Here is an 18,387-nt window from a genome sequence, read left to right on the forward strand (position 1 = left end):
AAATATTGAGGAAGAAGAATGTAAGTGTGTGGAACATTTTGGGCACTTTTTGGGGTAAAAGGTAAATGTAAAGGTACCCCTGCCCGTACGGGCCAGTTGTGTCCGACTCTAGGGTTGTGCGCCCATCTCACTTAAGAGGCTGGGGGCCAGCGCTATCCGCAGACACTTCCAGGTCACATGGCCAGCGTGACAAGCTGCATCTGGCGAGCCAGCGCAGCACACGGAAACACCGTTTACCTTCCCGCTAGTAAGCAGTCCCTATTTATCTACTTGCACCCGGGGGTGCTTTCGAACTGCTAGGTTGGCAGGCGCTGGGACCCCAGTTTGGGGGAGTGCACCCTGCTGCGGGGATTTGAACCGCCGACCTGACGATTGGCAAGTCCTAGGCGCTGAGGTTTTACCCACAGCGCCACCCGCTTTTGGCAGAAGGAGCAAGTGTGATAGATTCACAAAACAAGCACAAGAGTCCAAAAGAGTCCCAAGACAGGAGCTTTCTGTTCATGCTCAGGGGAACTCATGAGGCAGGACTCTTGAGGAGGAGGAGAAAGGGGAGGGAACTGGAGGGGAATATATGCTCTGTGCAAATGGCTGTGAACTTGTGCTTGTTTTGTGAATCTATCACACTTGCTCCTTCTGCCACCCCGGAAGACAGAATAAAGCTTTTTCTCTGAAACTATTCCTTGAGTGTCTGTTGACTCCCATTTTCCCCGTCCTGGGCTCAAAGCTCTTCTCACCCGGGGCTAAAAAGGCTACACTCTGAAGCCGTGAGGGCCTTGGAGCAGGCAGCTGAGAACAATGTGGGAACAGGAACCAGTAAAATTGGAGTTTTGAGTTCCTGCTTTGTCACAGAACCTTGGCACCAGTTTGTTGGTTCAGAACAGCTGGGTGTCTTTGAAGCTATTTGATGAGGAAAGAAACTGCTTTCAGAAGTTTTGCTCATGGGTTGTGATCCATACATGAGTAGGGAATGAGACTGTGCCAGCTAGCACCACCCTAGTAACCCTATGTTGAACATGGATGTCTGAAGTGGGGAAGCCTAAGTGTATAGGTTGGAACCATGTATATATGTGTGCATAGAGCTCTTAGGTGCTTGACACGTGGATGTCAGGGGGTGGGCCATGAGCAAAACTTTTAAAAGGTCTGTTCAGACAAACCACTGATGCTTCTGTTTTGGGGTAAGTCTATGGGTCAGCATGTGCATAGCTTGTGGGCTCCACCTGGTTAGATGGTTTCAGCTTCCCTGCTCTGGAGACTGAGAGAAAGGGGATAGGGGAACCATATTGCTATCTGCAATTGAGAAAAAAATATATTTGTGTGCCAAAGGCAGGCACCAGCCCTACATCACCTGCCTGTGACACAAAGGGCTCTGTTTCCACTGATATTTTAGATACATTACTGTACAGTATGAGATTAAAAGGGCAGGTGAGAAACAAACGAGACATCAAATATATAATTGTTTCATGGAGCCCAGGGGATATTATTAAGGACATATGAAATACAAAATTGAGTCATATCAAATCCCCAGAGTTGGTTTCTTGTAAAAGGTGAAAGAGATCTTGGCAGAAGAAGTTGCAATGTCTACTGCAACAAAAGCCTCCATTAAACAGATCTTACATTATGCTTGCCTCTGTATGGTGTGGAAATGCCCAAGAGTGCATATAATCCCTTATAATTGCCAGTATGAGGGATGTTGCTTGGGAAAGATTGGGGATGAGGCGTGAAAATGAGTGATGACAGTTTTGACATTTTGGCATGTCTGCTTTCTTTCATCTCTTAACACCCTCGGCATAGTAGTTGTGCAATGGAGATGTGGTTATTTGCTTTTGTTTTCTTAGGTCACCAGTTCCCAAGCTTTTGCCTGGCTGTCACAGCTGCGCCATAGATGGGATTGGGCCCAAAAACACTGCTTTGCCAACATATGTGATGCTCAGTTCCAGTACTACTATGAGTATTTGGGAAATACCCCTCGGCTGGTTATTACACCTTTAACTGACAGGTAAAATCTGCTTTGGCTAATAGTGGGCTACCTCGACTTGATCCGTCTTGTAGAATGTGAAGGCTAAACATGAAATGAGCTGTCATTCTCCCCTGTGAGAAATCCTTAACATTTCAAATGAGACATTTTGACAAAAACAGTCATATTGTAAAGTAAAATAATTGCGTTGGGAATAAAAGGTATCCCCTATATAATCTGAACAGTTATGTGTTGTGTTGCATGACAAGGAAGGAAAGGGATAGCCTTACACCTAAGAATGGTTGGACAAGACCTCCTTGAGTTTTCTTTTTACCCCCAGTGGGATTTTTCCCATATTGGCATGAAATCACAGCTTTCTTGTATTATAGCTCCGTAGTCACGAGGTTGCCAGCCTTTCTGAGTGCATGGGCATGTTTGGAATTTTGAGAGAGTGCCATGGGCCTCTCTGGTTGCTTCTCACACATACCCTCCCCACACCAGACAGAAAGAGGCAGAGGACACGCAGGCAAGGGCATGTGTTCTTGCGCACCCACATTCTTTAGAGTCTAGGTAAAAGTTGTATCCCGTGGAATGAAAAAGGATTTTATTGAATTTGCATGACTTTAAGGCTTACATTGGGAGTAGACTGCACAAATAAAAATCAAATACCTGGTGTTTGCCAGCAACATAGTGCTCTGATTCTGAGCTGGAGTGGGAAGTAGCCGAGGATGAGGAACTAGCTGTTGTAGCTGGCCTTGTCATCTCAGCATCTGTAGAGGGGTGGCTGTTCCATGCAATTGGGACTTCTGCATGATTGGGGGTCCTGATTACATGGCACACCTAAATGTGAGCAGCTGTTCATGTGTGATTGCTCCTTTGCAGATGTGGGGGTCTGCTTCCTATCTGCTCTTTGAACCCCTTCATACAAATGATGTGTAAAGGAAGATTACCCAATATATAGATGTGTAATGGAGGGTTTTGAAATATATTGGCATTGTCTTTGGCCCGCTTTCAACACTAATTAAACACATTTTTATTTTCCCAGGCTTTTAGTAGGGACTGATGGGATATATTTTGCCAGATTCTGTGTACCCACTGTGGTACTATTGCCGAATAAGTATTTGCTGTATCTTGATGCAATTTTTTTGCAGGCTACTTTCTGTTGTGTTTTACTGTAGATTGCTTTAATTTCGTTTTAGCTTTTAACATTGTTACCTGCTCTAGGATCATGAAAATAATGGGCAAAATGTAATGAATAAAATGAAATGTTTTATCATCTGGCATCTGCTTATTTGTAAGTCACTTTTCCACAAGAAGTAGCTCACAACATAGCAAATGAACAGTAAGCATAACCATTCAGAACATATTAGAAGCAGTCATACATAATCATAATATCAGGAAGCTCAAAAAATCATTCCATACAACATTGTGTAAAACAATAAAAGCAAGCTAACCTAATATAAAAGCTTAAATTAAGCAACATTGTATAAAGCAGTATGAAGAAGGAAACATAATTAAATAATTGAAGCTAAACAGATGAAGGGAGGGGAAATTCTTGGTTTGTTTTTGTTCTTATTTTTATTATATATTTTGTGTTTTTTATATTGTATTTTTATTTTGTAAACTGCCCTGAAATCTACAAATGAAGGGTGGTATACAAATGTAATAATAATAATAATAATACAAAAATAAAAATTGTGTTATTGTTAAACAACAGACCTCTTAAACAAGAGGCAGCCCCTCTAGGTACTTGATGATAGAATAGGAGGATATAAATATTCAACAACAACAGTTTATAATAATGATACCCTTACTGTAAGTTTATCAACTATAATGTCCCTGCATTTTTGTGGATTTGGAATGTCAGCCACTAAAGTAATAGGCTGTTGGCGTGTTAATAGTAACTGTGCTTTTGCTTGTTAAAGGTGTTACATCACTCTTACGCAGTCCCTTAATCTAACAATGAGTGGAGCTCCTGCAGGTCCAGCCGGGACAGGCAAAACGGAGACAACTAAGGATTTGGGCCATGCGCTTGGGATGATGGTCTATGTCTTCAACTGTTCTGAACAGATGGATTACAAGGTGCTGAGCCCTTATTGAGGGGGAAGCTTTATGAGGAAAGACTATCATAATAAGTGTGCTGTTATACGCACAGACATGTTTGCATCCCTTTTTGTGGCCACTGTTGATGGAAAGCTGGGGCACCAAATATCAAAATGTGCAGATTTTTTCCCATGTCCTGAGCACACTCAGACCTATGAGAAATGTTTGGAAGTTTATTTCTTTGTTGGCAAAGCCCTTGGTTACATCAGCTCCTAAGGTACAAGGGTTATACAGACCGCCCCTGCTAACTAGCTGGATAGGCAATCTACCTCTACAGTCCTGGGCTCTGACCCGGATAGTTGGAGCAACAGCATTATCACGCCCCTTTCAGCTTATTTAAACTCGCTTATCTGACGCAGTATGGACAAGTGCCCTATGATTCCTTCTGAATTTTAAGCCCCTCCTTGTGCATGGAGACAGAAGGATATGGGAGAGTCCAAAGGCATGGCTCTCTCTGGGACTGACACTGTCTCTTCCACCTCTGAGTTGCCCTGCAATTCTCTCTCCGCCTCCTTTCCCCCGTCTCTGGCTACCTGGTCTCTTCCCCTTGACTCTTCCACCATCCCTGGCACCTGCCTCATTGGTGGCACAGAACCCCACAAACCTCTGACCTTTGATCCTCTGGATCAACCTCCTGCCCTCTGCCTGCACATCACCCCTCTCCTCAAACTTCTTCCTGCCCCTGACGTCCCATTGCAGCATTGTCTCCAACTGCAGCTTATCTCCATAGGAATGAAACCCACAAATTGGGGGGAGGGGGAGAATAGGTGCATCAAGGCTGCCTTTTATGCTCCTCTCTTTTACATGGATATTGCTGTGATTCCTTTTAACAAGTCAATAAAAAAGGGGTGAATTCCAGACATTTGTATTCAGGAAAATCAAGGCACACCATTGGAATGTGTGTCCCCTGAATTACATCCCAGATTGCAAACAGGCATGTCCAACTCCCAAAACACTGCAATCTACTCCCAGTATAACAAAACTGGCAGTGATCTACCCATTGTCATTCAAGGGAGGAGGAGCATGTGTGGGGTGGGTGGGCAGAAGAGGAAGATTGCCCATAGTTGTTGAACTTTTGAGGGGAGGGGAGTCCTGAGTTGTTGAGCTATTTTTGTGGGGGGATTACATAAACAACGCCGCTAACAAACGCACACACCGCTAAAGCAGACACCAAACGGATGCCCACAAGATGCAATGGAGGGACAGAGGAAAGGGGACGGGGAAATCGACCACGATCACCAGGGGATCTACCTGTAGATCGCAGTCAACTGGTTGGACATGTGTGCTGTAGAACAAAGCTAGTTCCTATATGCACAGTTCAATGCCATCTTCTGCATAATGCTGTGATTTCTTGAATGCACTAGACAGAATAACCAGGCAACTAGTATAGATAAATTAGATGGAAGTGCAGTAATACAGGGTTTTGTGATTAATTAGTTGTATATCACTCACTTACATGGGCAGCTTATAAATGCAACAAATGATTGACTGTTGCTTTACATATAAGAAAAAAAACTTTGCATTTTCAGAAAGAAAACTACAAAATCTGAATTTTATACATTTATTTATTACAGTCCATTGGAAACATCTATAAAGGTTTGGCCCAGACAGGTGCTTGGGGCTGCTTTGATGAATTCAACCGAATTTCAGTAGAAGTTCTTTCCGTTGTGGCTGTGCAAGTAAAGACTATCCATGATGCCATAAGAAATAAGAAAAAGCAGTGAGTATATTAATAGATACATTCTTCACAATTGTTTAATGTATTCAATGTAATTTGAAGATGATGCAGCATATGAAGAAACCACCCACTGGTGCGAACTTTCGCATCCTCTTTGAAAAGGCATTTGCATTTGTGTCTGTCAGTCTATCTTTCTATCTATCTTTCTATCTATCTAGAATGAGGATAATTTGCTGCTGTTTTATTGGGGGTGGGGGTTATTCCGTGTATCCATTGTGACAGCCTGCTAAGCCTAATTCTTCTGATTTATTTGTTATATTTGGTAATAAATAAATACTTCTACATTTAAAATGTTTTATTTAATTTTTCATCTGTTGCTCCAGTCCAAATGGATTCAGAGGAGTTGAACTTTCACCTGAAAGGTTTAGGCTGAAGTCTCGCATGTGCCATATACAGATTATGTGGCCTTGGACAAGGCACTATTTCTTGGCCTTGGTTTCCACTGTGTAAAACAGAAATATTTCATACCTCCGTAACATCAATTATAAAGCATTTTTTCACAGTTGAAATGCAATTAAAGTCATGGAGCAACAAGTGCAATGATTGCACATCATGTGATATTAGTTGGAAATCGGATCCAAAAATCTGACTGGCTATCATGCGGTGTATTACCCCCTTGTTAGTTATGAATTTCATTTTTATGAATTTTGGGTTGTTTATTAATTGAATCTGTTTTGCTTAGCTATTCACTGGGAAATATATAGACCTATTTAGCATTTTTAACCGTTAACACTTCATGTTGGGATAGATCCAGGGTGAGCTAGTCACACAAGCTAGGCTGCAGATCTACTCATGATCTGTGCTGATGGAAGGGGTTATGATTCAGCAGACATCCTTGTCCGTTAACCTATGCCAACCTCCACTGCAGAGACCTCTTCTGCAGAAAACACCATTGGCAAATAACTCAAATCAGGGAGCCTGGGTGTGTGGGGGAGAAGTGGAGCAGGGTCAGTTATGGATCTGCCAGATCCTATACTGGTCTTAGCTTCTGGAGAGGAGTCTGATATGAACCTTTCTGCTACGCCAGCATGGAGCTGGCACCAGGAAAGAATGGGGGTATGGATTTACTTCCCTACCATCTGCCCTGGCAGGTCTATGCGATGTCTCTGTCGCTCTGTTCCACCTATTTGCTCCCCGGCTAGGCATAGGTTTGTTCTGCTTGTTACAACTAACTTAAATTTCATGGATTTCACTGGGGTGAACATGTGACCTAAAGGTCTGGACTCAACCCATTGTTTAGTTATTGTTTGATACTGATACTGTTGCTGAAAAGAAGTGAAATCAAACTACTTTAGGCATTCTGAAAGGTTTAGGCCTGCCCTGCCCAGTATGAAACAGCAGTCCTCCCATAACATAGCATTAGCACATTTTATTTTCATTTGAAATGTTTTGAAAGTCACCTCAGTTTCAAAATAAGTTCTGCTATGCAATACCAGAGTGGGGTAAGTGAGCAGCGAAGCACAAGGCCCAAATCATCTTGGGTATTCAGAACTAGCTGTGTGAATTTGGGTCCTGGCTACAGTGTGTGTGTGTGTGTGTGTGTGTGTGTGTGTGTGTGTGTTTGTGTGTTTGAGAGGGAAATGGAGTCAAAGAGAATTGCTTAAATCCCAACCAATTTCAGCCACTTCTTTCCTTATATCGTGCAATTGATGCAGATTTTTATTCCTTGGAGAAAACATTGCACTGAAAGCATCGGTTGGAATATTTATTACTATGAACCCAGGTTATGCAGGCCGAACAGAATTACCTGAAAATCTCAAAGCTCTTTTCAGGCAAGTATGAAGCCAATTCACATTCTGAGTACTTATGCCACCTAATGTCAGTTGTTTGATTTGCACTTGACTTGTTGCACAATGATGGTGTGAAAGACTTTTCTGAAGTTGCAGTATTGATAACTTAACCAAGGGAGACAAATTCTTTCCGTATCTTTGCTAAGTGTGCAGTAGAAGAAGTTGTTCTGTGAAAAATCGAGTTGCAATACAAAAATAAATGAGTTAGGATGAAAACCTAAAACTGATTGAATTCTCTTAAAGCACTGAACAGTATCTCCCTAGTACTAAAAAAAAAGGCCCACAACTCACTTATTATGATGCTAGACAAAGAGCTAGTCACAAGTTCCTTGCCTTCCTGGGCAGCAGGAGAACTTAGCACATTCCTTCCTGAGTGTCTCTTTCACCCCAAACAAGAAAAAAACTCCATAAGTTCCCAGCTTTCCGTTCCGTGGACAGATATTTGGTTTCTTGTTTCAGATCTTTAAAATATGGCATATGAGATCCACATTTCAGACAGTCCTGTACATTGTAACTGCCTTAATATGTCTCTTCCATGCCTGATACTGACTTATTTTCAATGACCTTTCACTGGATCGAGGTGGGGAACCACTTTTAGCTTGTAGGGGCTTGCATGCCATTGGTGGGCTGGGCTAGAAGCAAAAGTAGTCAAAGCAACAGATGTGGCCAACTGTATGAAGGAAATCACATTCCAGCCATGCAAAATTCGGAGGTTTCTATAAACACGCTACAAGCAAGAGGTATTGTCCCAGTTCAAAGACACATTTCAGCCAAGCAAAAATACTCAAGGGCATGGCTTGGGAAGAGCCCCAAGGTCCAGGTAGGCTTGGCGGGTCACATTTGGCCGAGATCCGAGGTGTCCCCCCGCCACTGGATAACCTACTGTTCCAAAACCATCTGTGTTATGTGCTTAATGCAGTATTTTAATTAGCTATTGGGTCTCACATCACGAAACTAATAAACTATTATTTTACACACACTCTAATTGGAACTATTGGGAACAGTATCATTTTGCTAGAATTCCATTCTGGAAGAAATCAAGTTGAAACTGGTGGTTTGTCTAGTCTTGCTTTTTACCAACATAAAGGGCCATCTTGCAGATTCCCTGTAACAGCATCTTAGATTTTTGTGATTTGTCTATAGGGGACTTGCAAAGCCTACACCGTCAGCTGATTCCTTTGAAATAGCACTGGTAGGAAATGCTAATGATTGCCAATGAGTAATTAGCCAATTTTTTTGCTTTGAAAGTGCTTGTTAGCAATGAGTGACACACATAATAGTGACTCTCTTGAGCTCTGCTAAAATGTTTGTAGACATCACTGTCTTGAATTTAGGTGAGATGGGCATTTGTTATTCTCACAATGTTTAAATACTAATCCCTGTCTTTGGTTCTTACACTTTTTTTAGACCCTGTGCAATGGTTGTCCCTGACATTGAACTAATTTGTGAAATTATGCTGGTTGCTGAGGGGTTTGTTGATGCACGCTTGTTAGCCAGGAAGTTTATTACCTTGTATACTCTCTGTAGAGAACTTCTCTCTAAACAGGTAAGAGAGCTCTTTTGGACCTTGAGATTTCTCCCATGCTAATCAAATGGTATTGTGCTACAGTATAAACTTGCAAAATAAAATGTAGGATGCTTTTAGGATGCTTTTGAAAGCAAAAAAATTACTCGAGCTATTCACAGTATTTGAGAAAGCACACATTATCTGCAATATATCACATCTACATGCATTGGGGGCCCCATAAAATTATTTATGTTCTCCCAGTAAAGCCCTGTAGCCTACAACAGATGAAGCAGAACAGATGGAATTAAATGAAAAGGGAATTGCTTACCTTTTCATATGTACAACTTTGTCATGTCTGTTGAATATTGATTTAGTTTGGCTTTATTCATTTATTTCAGCATTATTGGAAACAATTGAAATGGTTTCTGTGTTGGTGTTTTGTTTTAGACAATGTAATGTTTGCTTGGTTCTGATTACTGTAATCAATCTTCTAGTCTGTAAGCATTCTAATGTTCCAAAGGAAAGACTTGCCTATGTAATCCTATTAAATATTTTTTTTACATTCTAATCTCTTAAAATGTTTATTTGGAAGTAATCTTCATTGATTTCAGTAATCTCTTTTTCATTTGCTGGATTGCTACAAAAATATGAGTCTCTTTGAGATTGGCATATGTTGAGAGTCAGGTTATGTATGGCCTCTGCCCATTGCTTACCACAGTGAATCCTCAAAGCATTGAGGACAATGGGCTATCAGAGGCCCATGAGCCCAAGGGGTCTGCTCCAAGAACACATTGTTGCTGGTGTGATTTGAGATTAGTAGCCATGGGTTCTCTGGGAACCTGAAAGCACAACATTAGGGGCAAAAGGTGAGGTTGGTAACACTAGAATATTCTGGGAAGAATATTCACTGGGAAGAGTGAAAAGCAGGATACAGACACAGGTGAAAGAAAAAACAAGATGGGTTCTGAAAGCAAGGAGCAACTCAAAAGGTAAGGAGCTAATAAAAAGGTTCAGGCAAAGAAACAGCAATTATTTGAGGAGCCCTAATCCTAACCTGTAACAATCTTACTAATGAATTAATATTATGGTCACAGACCAATAAAATTGATACAAACAGGATGAAATACATAATACAGTCATACCTTGGATCCTGAACATCTTGCGAGTCAAACGCTTTGGCTCCCAAACGCCGCAAACCCAGAAGTGACTGTTCCAGTTTGCGAACTATTTTCGGAAGCCAAACTTCCGACGGGGCTTCCATGGCTTCTGATTGGCTGCAGGAGCTTCCTTGGTTTCAGAACATTTTGGAAATCGAACGGACTTCCGGAACGGATTCCGTTTGACTTCTGAGGTACGACTGTAATAATACATACAGATTTACCCTACCAAGACAACAGTTCCCTAATCAAGCACGACTGTGCCCAACAGAGCAGTCCTATAGTGGGAGTGGTGGGGAACAGAATCCATGGCAGAGCAAGAATAGGATCCACTTTAGATGGACTGTGGTGGCATTCTGTGACACCCCCCAGCCATCTTCCCAGGGAGCATAGGATTGCTTCCAAAGAGTAATGCTCCAGGGAGGGTCTCCTCACAAACCGGAGGCACAGTGCGACTTTGTTGAGGCTCTTCAGGTCTCTCTCCCCACTTCTGGGTTTCTGATGCTGCACGCATGCACAGTTGCACATGACATGAATGCACGTAAATGGGTGGGATGCCTGTATATGGATTTGGAGACTTTGACTGAATATTCTCATTTTTAGAATTTTTTTTTATCACTCCACCATAGGCAACACTCATAATATCATCAAAAAGAAAAGCGTAGCAGAGCAACTTTGGTTCCCAGATTTTGAGAATTTATTTATTTAGCCATAGTCAAAATAAAAAAATTCCTTCCAGTAGCACCTTAAAGACCAACTAAGTTAGTTCTTGGTATGAGCTTTCGTGTGTATGCACACTTCTTCAGATACACAGTTTTTTATTTTGACTATGGCAGACCAACACAGCTACCTATCTGTAACTGGAACTTATTTAGCCATGTTTCACAGGTGAGCATTTAACCTTTCCCCCCTTATATCTTCACCACAGGATCATTATGACTGGGGCCTTCGTGCTGTTAAGTCTGTTTTGGTAGTTGCCGGCTCACTGAAGCGAGGAGACAAGGCTAGGCCTGAAGATCAGGTATGCATAGTAGCACAGATTGGTGCTTCATAAACATAATGTTGGAATAGCTTTTCCCACAGTTTGATTTTAATTATAAAATTACCTCTTTAGAGCAGGAGTAAGAAACATTTTCTGCTAAAGGCCACATTTCCTTAGGGGTAATTTGTCATGCTAGCCATGGGCAGAAATGGGACCCAAAGTGGGTTGTGATATTGCATAGCACGCTTCCTCTGTCTGTCTGTCTCTGCTATCCCATCTCCCTCAATCTCTCTGATTCCTCTGTCTATTTTGTCTCTTTCCTTTCACCACCCACATTAACATAGTTTCCTTTCTCCTTCCATTGCTCCTCTCGTTCCCATTCCCACCCTCCTCCCACCTTCATTTCCACCCCCTCTGGATTGCCTCCATCCTGGAGCACACACAAAACTGAAAATGAAAAGTGATGCGCAGAGGGGTGGTGTGCAGAGCAAGACTGGCCCAGGGAGCTTTAGGCTGTGGGCTGAGGGTTCCTCACCGCTGCTTTTAATGGATGTCCATATTTGTTCTTTACTCAGAGGAACGAATGCTTCTTCAACTCTGTTACTACAAAAACGTATTTTCTGTTGATTGAAAGCTCTTGCAGGTGTGATAACGTGTGGTTGATTGTCCTTTTCCAGGTACTTATGCGAGCCTTAAGGGACTTCAACTTGCCCAAGATAGTGACAGATGATATCCCCATTTTCATGGGCTTAATCAGTGACCTGTTTCCAGCTCTGGATGTTCCAAGAAAAAGGGACTTGCAATTTGAACAGATGGTTAAACAGTCTACCCTGGAGCTTCGCTTGCAGCCTGAGGAGAGCTTTATTCTCAAAGTAAAATAATCCATTGCCTCTAATTACACCCCTTAAGAATTTCAATCAAAAAATAATTACAGACAGGTTGTGTTGAATGTGAAGGTTATTCTTGTGTACAATGATAGCATTCCTATTGTGTCCTGAAAGTGGTGGTATTTCAGTAATACTCCTGTACACGTGCAGGCCATTGTTGTAAGTAAAGATTTGGGTTTCTGAAATACCGTATTTTTTGCCCTATAGGGCGCACCTAGTTTTTTTTGGGGGGGAAATAAAGAAAAAATATATATTTCCCCCCAGGTGTGGGGCTGGGGCAGGGGAAGCCCGAGCTTTCCCTGACCCCAACCCCCAGAACAGGCTGCTATCCACAAGCCTAGGGAGCCCGGCAGGAACTCCCGCGGGCTCCCAAGGCTTGCGGATAGCTTCCTGAGGCCTGGAGAGCGACAGGGGTCGGTGTGCACGACCCCTCTCGCTCTCCATGCTTCAGCGAAAGCCTGCATTCACCCCATAGAACGCACACACATTTCCCCTTCATTTTTGGAGGGGGAAAAGTGTGTCTTATAGGGCGAAAAATACAGTAATATGTAGGCGCTACTGGTCCTGTCTAGTCATGAAAATGCTTCCTTTCCTCACTGCCAAATGTCCTTAACTTGCTCAGATTTTTGTCAGTGACCAGTGGTTATTAATAGTAGGTTTTCATTCTTCACATAGTACTGAATTTGAGGTGCTGGGGTTGTCATTTGTTTTGCTTGTGTCCCTTTATTCAGTCAAAATAGAAGAGAAAGATTAATCTTTGTAGTGTAGGAGAGTTCTGTATGGAACTTATTTTTCCTTAGCTGCATTCAGATTGTGCCTCCCAAGAATTTTAAACACAGCAGCCACACTTGCTTGCCTGTAGAGAAGATGGGTGACTGTTAGAATGAGGCTCACTATGAATCACAGAAGCAGAAGAAGCCATCGCAGCCCATCTCATGTGGCTCCAACTCTCGTGTTTGCAGACAGGCCATTGGAAACAGCAGTCATGATATGATTTAGAAGTCAAACTTGGAGATCTAAGGCCACTGTTGTGTCTCATTTGTGGACTACTGAATGAGGGAATTCAGACTAAGATTGAAGCTGCCCACAGTGGGATGTTTGGTGAGGAGAAGCAGAGACCTGTGCTGCCAGCCTCATGCTCCACTGAAAGAGTCTGCTTGGATCAGCCCAATCCACAGTTTTGCATGTGCGGGTGGCGCTGTGGGTTAAACCACAGAGCCTAGGACTTGCCGATCAGAAGGTCGGCGGTTTGAATCCCCGTGACGGGGTGAGCTCCCATTGCTCGGTCCCTGCTCCTGCCAACCTAGCAGTTCGAAAGCACGTCAAAGTGCAAGTAGATAAATAGGTACCGCTCTGGCGGGAAGGTAAACGGTGTTTCAGTGCACTGCTCTGGTTATCCAGAAGCGGCTTAGTCATCCTGGCCACATGACCCGGAAGCTGTACACCAGCTCCCTCGGCCAATAAAGCGAGATGAGCGCCGCAACCCCAGAGTCGGGTCACAACTGGACCTAATGGTCAGGGGTCCCTTTACCTTTACCTTTATCATTTTGTGAGTCTTGCTGCCCCTTTAGTTTTTAGGTTTTTTTATCTTCAGTCCCTGAAAAGGGACTTGTGCACTTTAAAAAGATGCCTAGAAAGAGGTGTTTCGCCTACATTTGCCACCCGTCCTGTAGTTACTTGACATCAAGCAGTCGGTGACATTTGACATTAGTGTTTTCTTCATTTTGCCAGGATATGGTTGTGTGGCTTAGCAAACAAAAAAGGATGGGGAGATTTGCTTTCATTTCATGAGGCTCATTCATTAATTCAAGTCTGGGTGTAGGGCCTTGAGAGACTAATGTGCCGTCTTCAGGTTATCCTGTTTGAAGTTATTTGGAGGGGGGGAAATTCCTGGCTACAGGAGAGGGTGGGAAGCTGCTTTGTGGGAGGTAATTGGTGTCGGTGGTAATGGGAGGACAAGGAAACAAAACCACTGGCTGTGTATTAATTCTGTTTGACAGATTGTTCAGCTTGAGGAGCTTCTGGCAGTGCGTCACTCTGTCTTTGTAGTCGGAAATGCAGGCACTGGAAAAAGCAAGGTACAGCATGGTGCTTTAACAGTTATTTTTTTATGGCAGATTTTGCAAATGGAAAAAAAAGCAGCTCTACGCCAGCTGGCATAACACCGCATGCTTCACTTCAGCCATCCCCCTCAACTCTGATTTTAAAGTGAAAAGTTGAGCATTGTTATGGTCAGGCTAATCATGACAGAGATGTAACTTCGCCCCCGCCCTCCCAGAGGCTCAAACTACCCAGGGATTAGTTCACATACAACAACCACTTAATTAAGAAAGGATTCCTCCCTTCCTCTTTCAGCTGGTCACCCAGATGGGAAAGACAAAATCCAGTGGAGAAATAAAGTTCAAGCGTGGGTGTGTTTAGGGGGCAGTAATGATTTGGAGTGGCTTCCTTTTGTAGTGGAAGCAGAGGCTCAGCAGGAGCAGTCCTGAATACTATGATTCTGGGACCTCCCCCCACAATTATTCTCTCTCAGGAACAATACTTCCTCTGTTTGTTAGTTTCCTATTATTCCTGCTCAGTCTCAAAGCCTTAAGAAAGTGCAGTAGTATTTGCGTAAGTTTAATATAGGTTTCTAGAGCCATTGCTCCCACATCTTTTTCATCCCATTGTCATTTCTCATCAAAAGGTCTTACAGTTTTTAAATTTTAATTTACTGCTGAATTTTTATACCCTACCTTTCCTGCAAGGAGCTCAAGGTGGTTGTCCCCAGACTCAGAAAACAGAGCTCCATAAATCCAAGCGTTGTAAACTGAGGGTTGAGTTCAGACTAAGGCAGTGGAATTTAGGATGCATTAAAATTAATGGGGGGGGATTAATCATGACTCAGCTTGTCTCTTTGATTTAAGTGGGAACTAGTTTAATCAGGATCTGCCCCCAAGACGTTATGGAAAACTGGAAAAGCAGTGTCAATATTTATATAAGAACCTAACACTTTTCCCCAAAATTGAGACCTGGATCCTAACAAGAGAGTCTTCTCCTGGCTGTTCATCAGGTTCTGAAAACGCTGAACAGGACTTATAGGAACATGAAGCGGAAGCCTGTTTGGAATGACTTGAACCCCAAAGCTGTGACTACTGATGAACTCTTTGGTTTCATACATCATGCTACTCGAGAATGGAAAGATGGCAAGTAGAGGAGATATTTTAATTACTGTAACATTCACTGCACATTCTTCATGTTTTCCTGCAAAATATCCCTCAGCTGATGTTTATTTTGCTAGGATATTCATACAGAGAAATCGCGTGGTGTAGGCTTCCTGGGGCCACACTGTTTTATACTGCAGGCGAAGGGTAGGAAAGATCATGCTTGAATAATCCCAACTTTTTTGTTCTTAAACCCTTTCTTTGTGTACAAAATGTAGCATGTTAAAAAGATTCTGCTTACCCTCCTCACTACTTTTCTACATGCAGGCAGTTATGGAGAAGTATTCAACTTAGAGTTCTTCCCCACATGCAGTCTGAGGTGGTACTGCTTAGGGCAGACTTCACATGCAGATCAAGCTATTTGCCTGCACAGTCTTCTTCATCATATACTCTATGTCCTCTCTCAGTTGCCAAAGTATTCCAGGACTTTGTCACACAGTTCTGCACTGTGGTATACAAGTAGGACTGCTGAACTTGATTCTGATGTCAGGCAGGATTTCCCCTGCCATATAGATTACGTTGCCCGGACCCAAAGGGTTCCTGCTTTTGAATCCTGTCTTCCAAGTATAATATATGCTTTCTCTAGCCAGAACAAAAAATCGGGGAAACTCCAGGACATACTTGGAAGTCTTTGTGCCCAGGGTTCTTTGGACCCCAGTTGGATTTTTATTTTTTTTATTTTTCATCATTTAAAAGTTCCTTTGCCCAAAACATATTTGCCTCCCGTTTTTCAGGACTCTTCTCATCTCTTTTGAGAGAGCAAGCTAATATGACCCATAATTGGCCCAAGTGGATTGTCTTAGATGGGGACATCGATCCTATGTGGATTGAGTCGCTCAATACCGTTATGGATGATAATAAGGTGAGCAAAAAGCAAATATATTCTCTTTTCCATTGGACAACTCTGTATGTTACCTCCTTCTTTGTTTCCTCATTTGTTTTCCTATGCCATACCTCCTCCATGTTTCTGATAGGTAGAATGTGCACCCTATGTTTTACATGGCATCTTTCCCCATAGTCAGAGTTCATCCACAACCCTGTTTGGCCTGCCACTTTCCCCTGGGAAAGCCCGTGGTTTCCCACTGAATCAGATCAACTGGCAATCAAGATTCGCAGGACAAAACCATTCAGACCCATTCCTGGAAAGCAAAGGGCAAGCCTTTCTAAGCACAGGGCAAGTGGAAGTGTGGGTGAGCCCTGTGTCTTCAAAACCAGGTTGCATTACTTTCTTGCATTCTAGTACCATTCATTAAAATTAAGGCTCATTTATACGTTTCCCACCATGTTTAACCCAGCATGGCAAACCCCAGTCTCAAATGAGTCTGTTCTCATGTGTGCTAGGGCAGAGGCTGAAAATATGTGTTTCTTGTTGAAAACAAAACAGTTCCTAAGTAAATCCAACCCTTGGGGATTGCAGTTGCTTATACTCTAGTTAATTCAACAAGCCAAGTTCAAACCTGGGTTTCTGATCCTCTTTTGTTGACTTAGGAATTGGTGATTTGCTTGAACTCACAACTTGCTTGAGTTCGGATGTAATAGGGAATTGCGGTTTGTTTAAAAGCTGAAGTGAGTGCTTCTAAACTTCTTCTCCTGGCATATGACAAAGGACAGGAAAGGGAGAGTACGTAAGTCAACAGGTTGCTACAATTTGTTCCATCAAGTGGGAAACCATGGCCTTCTATAACTTCTTTTTTTTTTAATTATTTTTATTCAATTTCCAATACAAGATTTAAACATACATTTTCAATATTGTCACAGATACATAATTTTGACTTACTTCAGCTCATCCGCGAATCTTCCGTTTTCTAATCTTCTATCCGCAATTCTAAATTTAACATTGCCTTTTGATTTAAATAAACCTATTCCCTTGTTCCCTTTTTTACAGTGTTCCTAATATTATTTCTTCACAAAGCTTCCTGTAAACCCACAAACGTTATTTGTGCATCACATATGCTTTTCATATAGTCCACAAATTTACTCCAGTCCTCAGTAAACTTGTGATCTCGTCGGTTTCGGACCCTTCCTGTTAATTTATCTAATTCTGCGTAGTCCATGAATTTCATTCTCCATTCTTCTATCGATGGTAATTCTTCCTGCTTCCATTTTTGGGCCAGTAGTATCCTTGCTGCTGTTACTGCATATAAAAATAATTTATGGTCATTTCTATTTATTTCATTTCCAACCATCCCTAACAAAAAAAGCTTCTGGTTTTTTAACAAATGTGTATTTCAACATTTTTTTTATTTCATTGTATATCAATTCCCAGAAGACTCTCACCTTTTTACACTCCCACCACATATGATAAAATGTTCCCTCTTTTTCTTTACATTTCCAACACTTACTACATACTTTATACATTTTTGCTAATTTTACTGGAGTAATATACCATCTATAGACTATCTTCATCATATTTTCTTTTAATGCAGTACAGGCTGTAAATTTTATCCTTTCGTTCCACAATTTAATCCACTCATCTAATTGTATATTATACCCAAAATCTCTGGCCCAATGGATCATAACTGATTTTATCTCTTCGTCTTTAGTGTACCATTCTAGCAGCAGTTTATACATTTTAGACAATTTTTAAAATTCGTTACTCAATATCTCCCTTTGAAACTTTGATTCTTTTTCTGAAAAACCTCTCTTTTTTATCTCCCTTTTAGACATTTCATTAATCTGATAGTAATGCAACCAATCATTTACATAATCTTTAACTTCCTCATATGGCTTTAACCTCCATTTTCCTTCTTCTTTAATAATCATATCCCCATATGTTATCCAGCCCCCTCTCATATTGATTTTTTTCACACTCATCACTTCTAATGGAGATAACCAATGCGGTGTTTTTGTTTCTAATAGGTTCTTATACCTATCCCAGATTTCCAAAAGAGATCTTCGAATGATGTGGTTTTCAAAACCTTTATGTACTTTTTTCTTATCATACCATAAATAAGTGTGCCAACTGAATCTATTGTCAAATCCTTCCAAATCCAACAATTCCGTATTCTCTAATTTCATCCACTCCTTCAACCAACAGAGACAAGATGCTTCATAATATAATTTCAG

The 18,387-nt window shown here is 41.8% G+C and overlaps 1 protein-coding gene across 1 annotated transcript in view; it reads left to right on the top strand.

The window, feature by feature from the left end:
• The window catches only part of DNAH11 (dynein axonemal heavy chain 11), a 143,719-nt gene that overhangs the window by 45,216 nt on the left and 80,116 nt on the right, over positions 1-18,387 (top strand). The window contains exons 32-41 of the mRNA XM_083467740.1: positions 1,836-1,996; positions 3,880-4,036; positions 5,632-5,777; positions 7,451-7,567; positions 8,993-9,131; positions 11,178-11,270; positions 11,909-12,103; positions 14,119-14,196; positions 15,171-15,303; positions 16,056-16,183. Coding sequence (XP_083323866.1) covers positions 1,836-1,996; positions 3,880-4,036; positions 5,632-5,777; positions 7,451-7,567; positions 8,993-9,131; positions 11,178-11,270; positions 11,909-12,103; positions 14,119-14,196; positions 15,171-15,303; positions 16,056-16,183 — 1,347 coding nt within the window. The remainder of the gene's footprint in view (positions 1-1,835; positions 1,997-3,879; positions 4,037-5,631; positions 5,778-7,450; positions 7,568-8,992; positions 9,132-11,177; positions 11,271-11,908; positions 12,104-14,118; positions 14,197-15,170; positions 15,304-16,055; positions 16,184-18,387) is intronic.

Source organism: Podarcis liolepis, assembly GCF_965112155.1.
Source record: "Podarcis liolepis genome assembly, chromosome: 12".
NCBI classification, from domain to species: domain Eukaryota; kingdom Metazoa; phylum Chordata; class Lepidosauria; order Squamata; family Lacertidae; genus Podarcis; species Podarcis liolepis.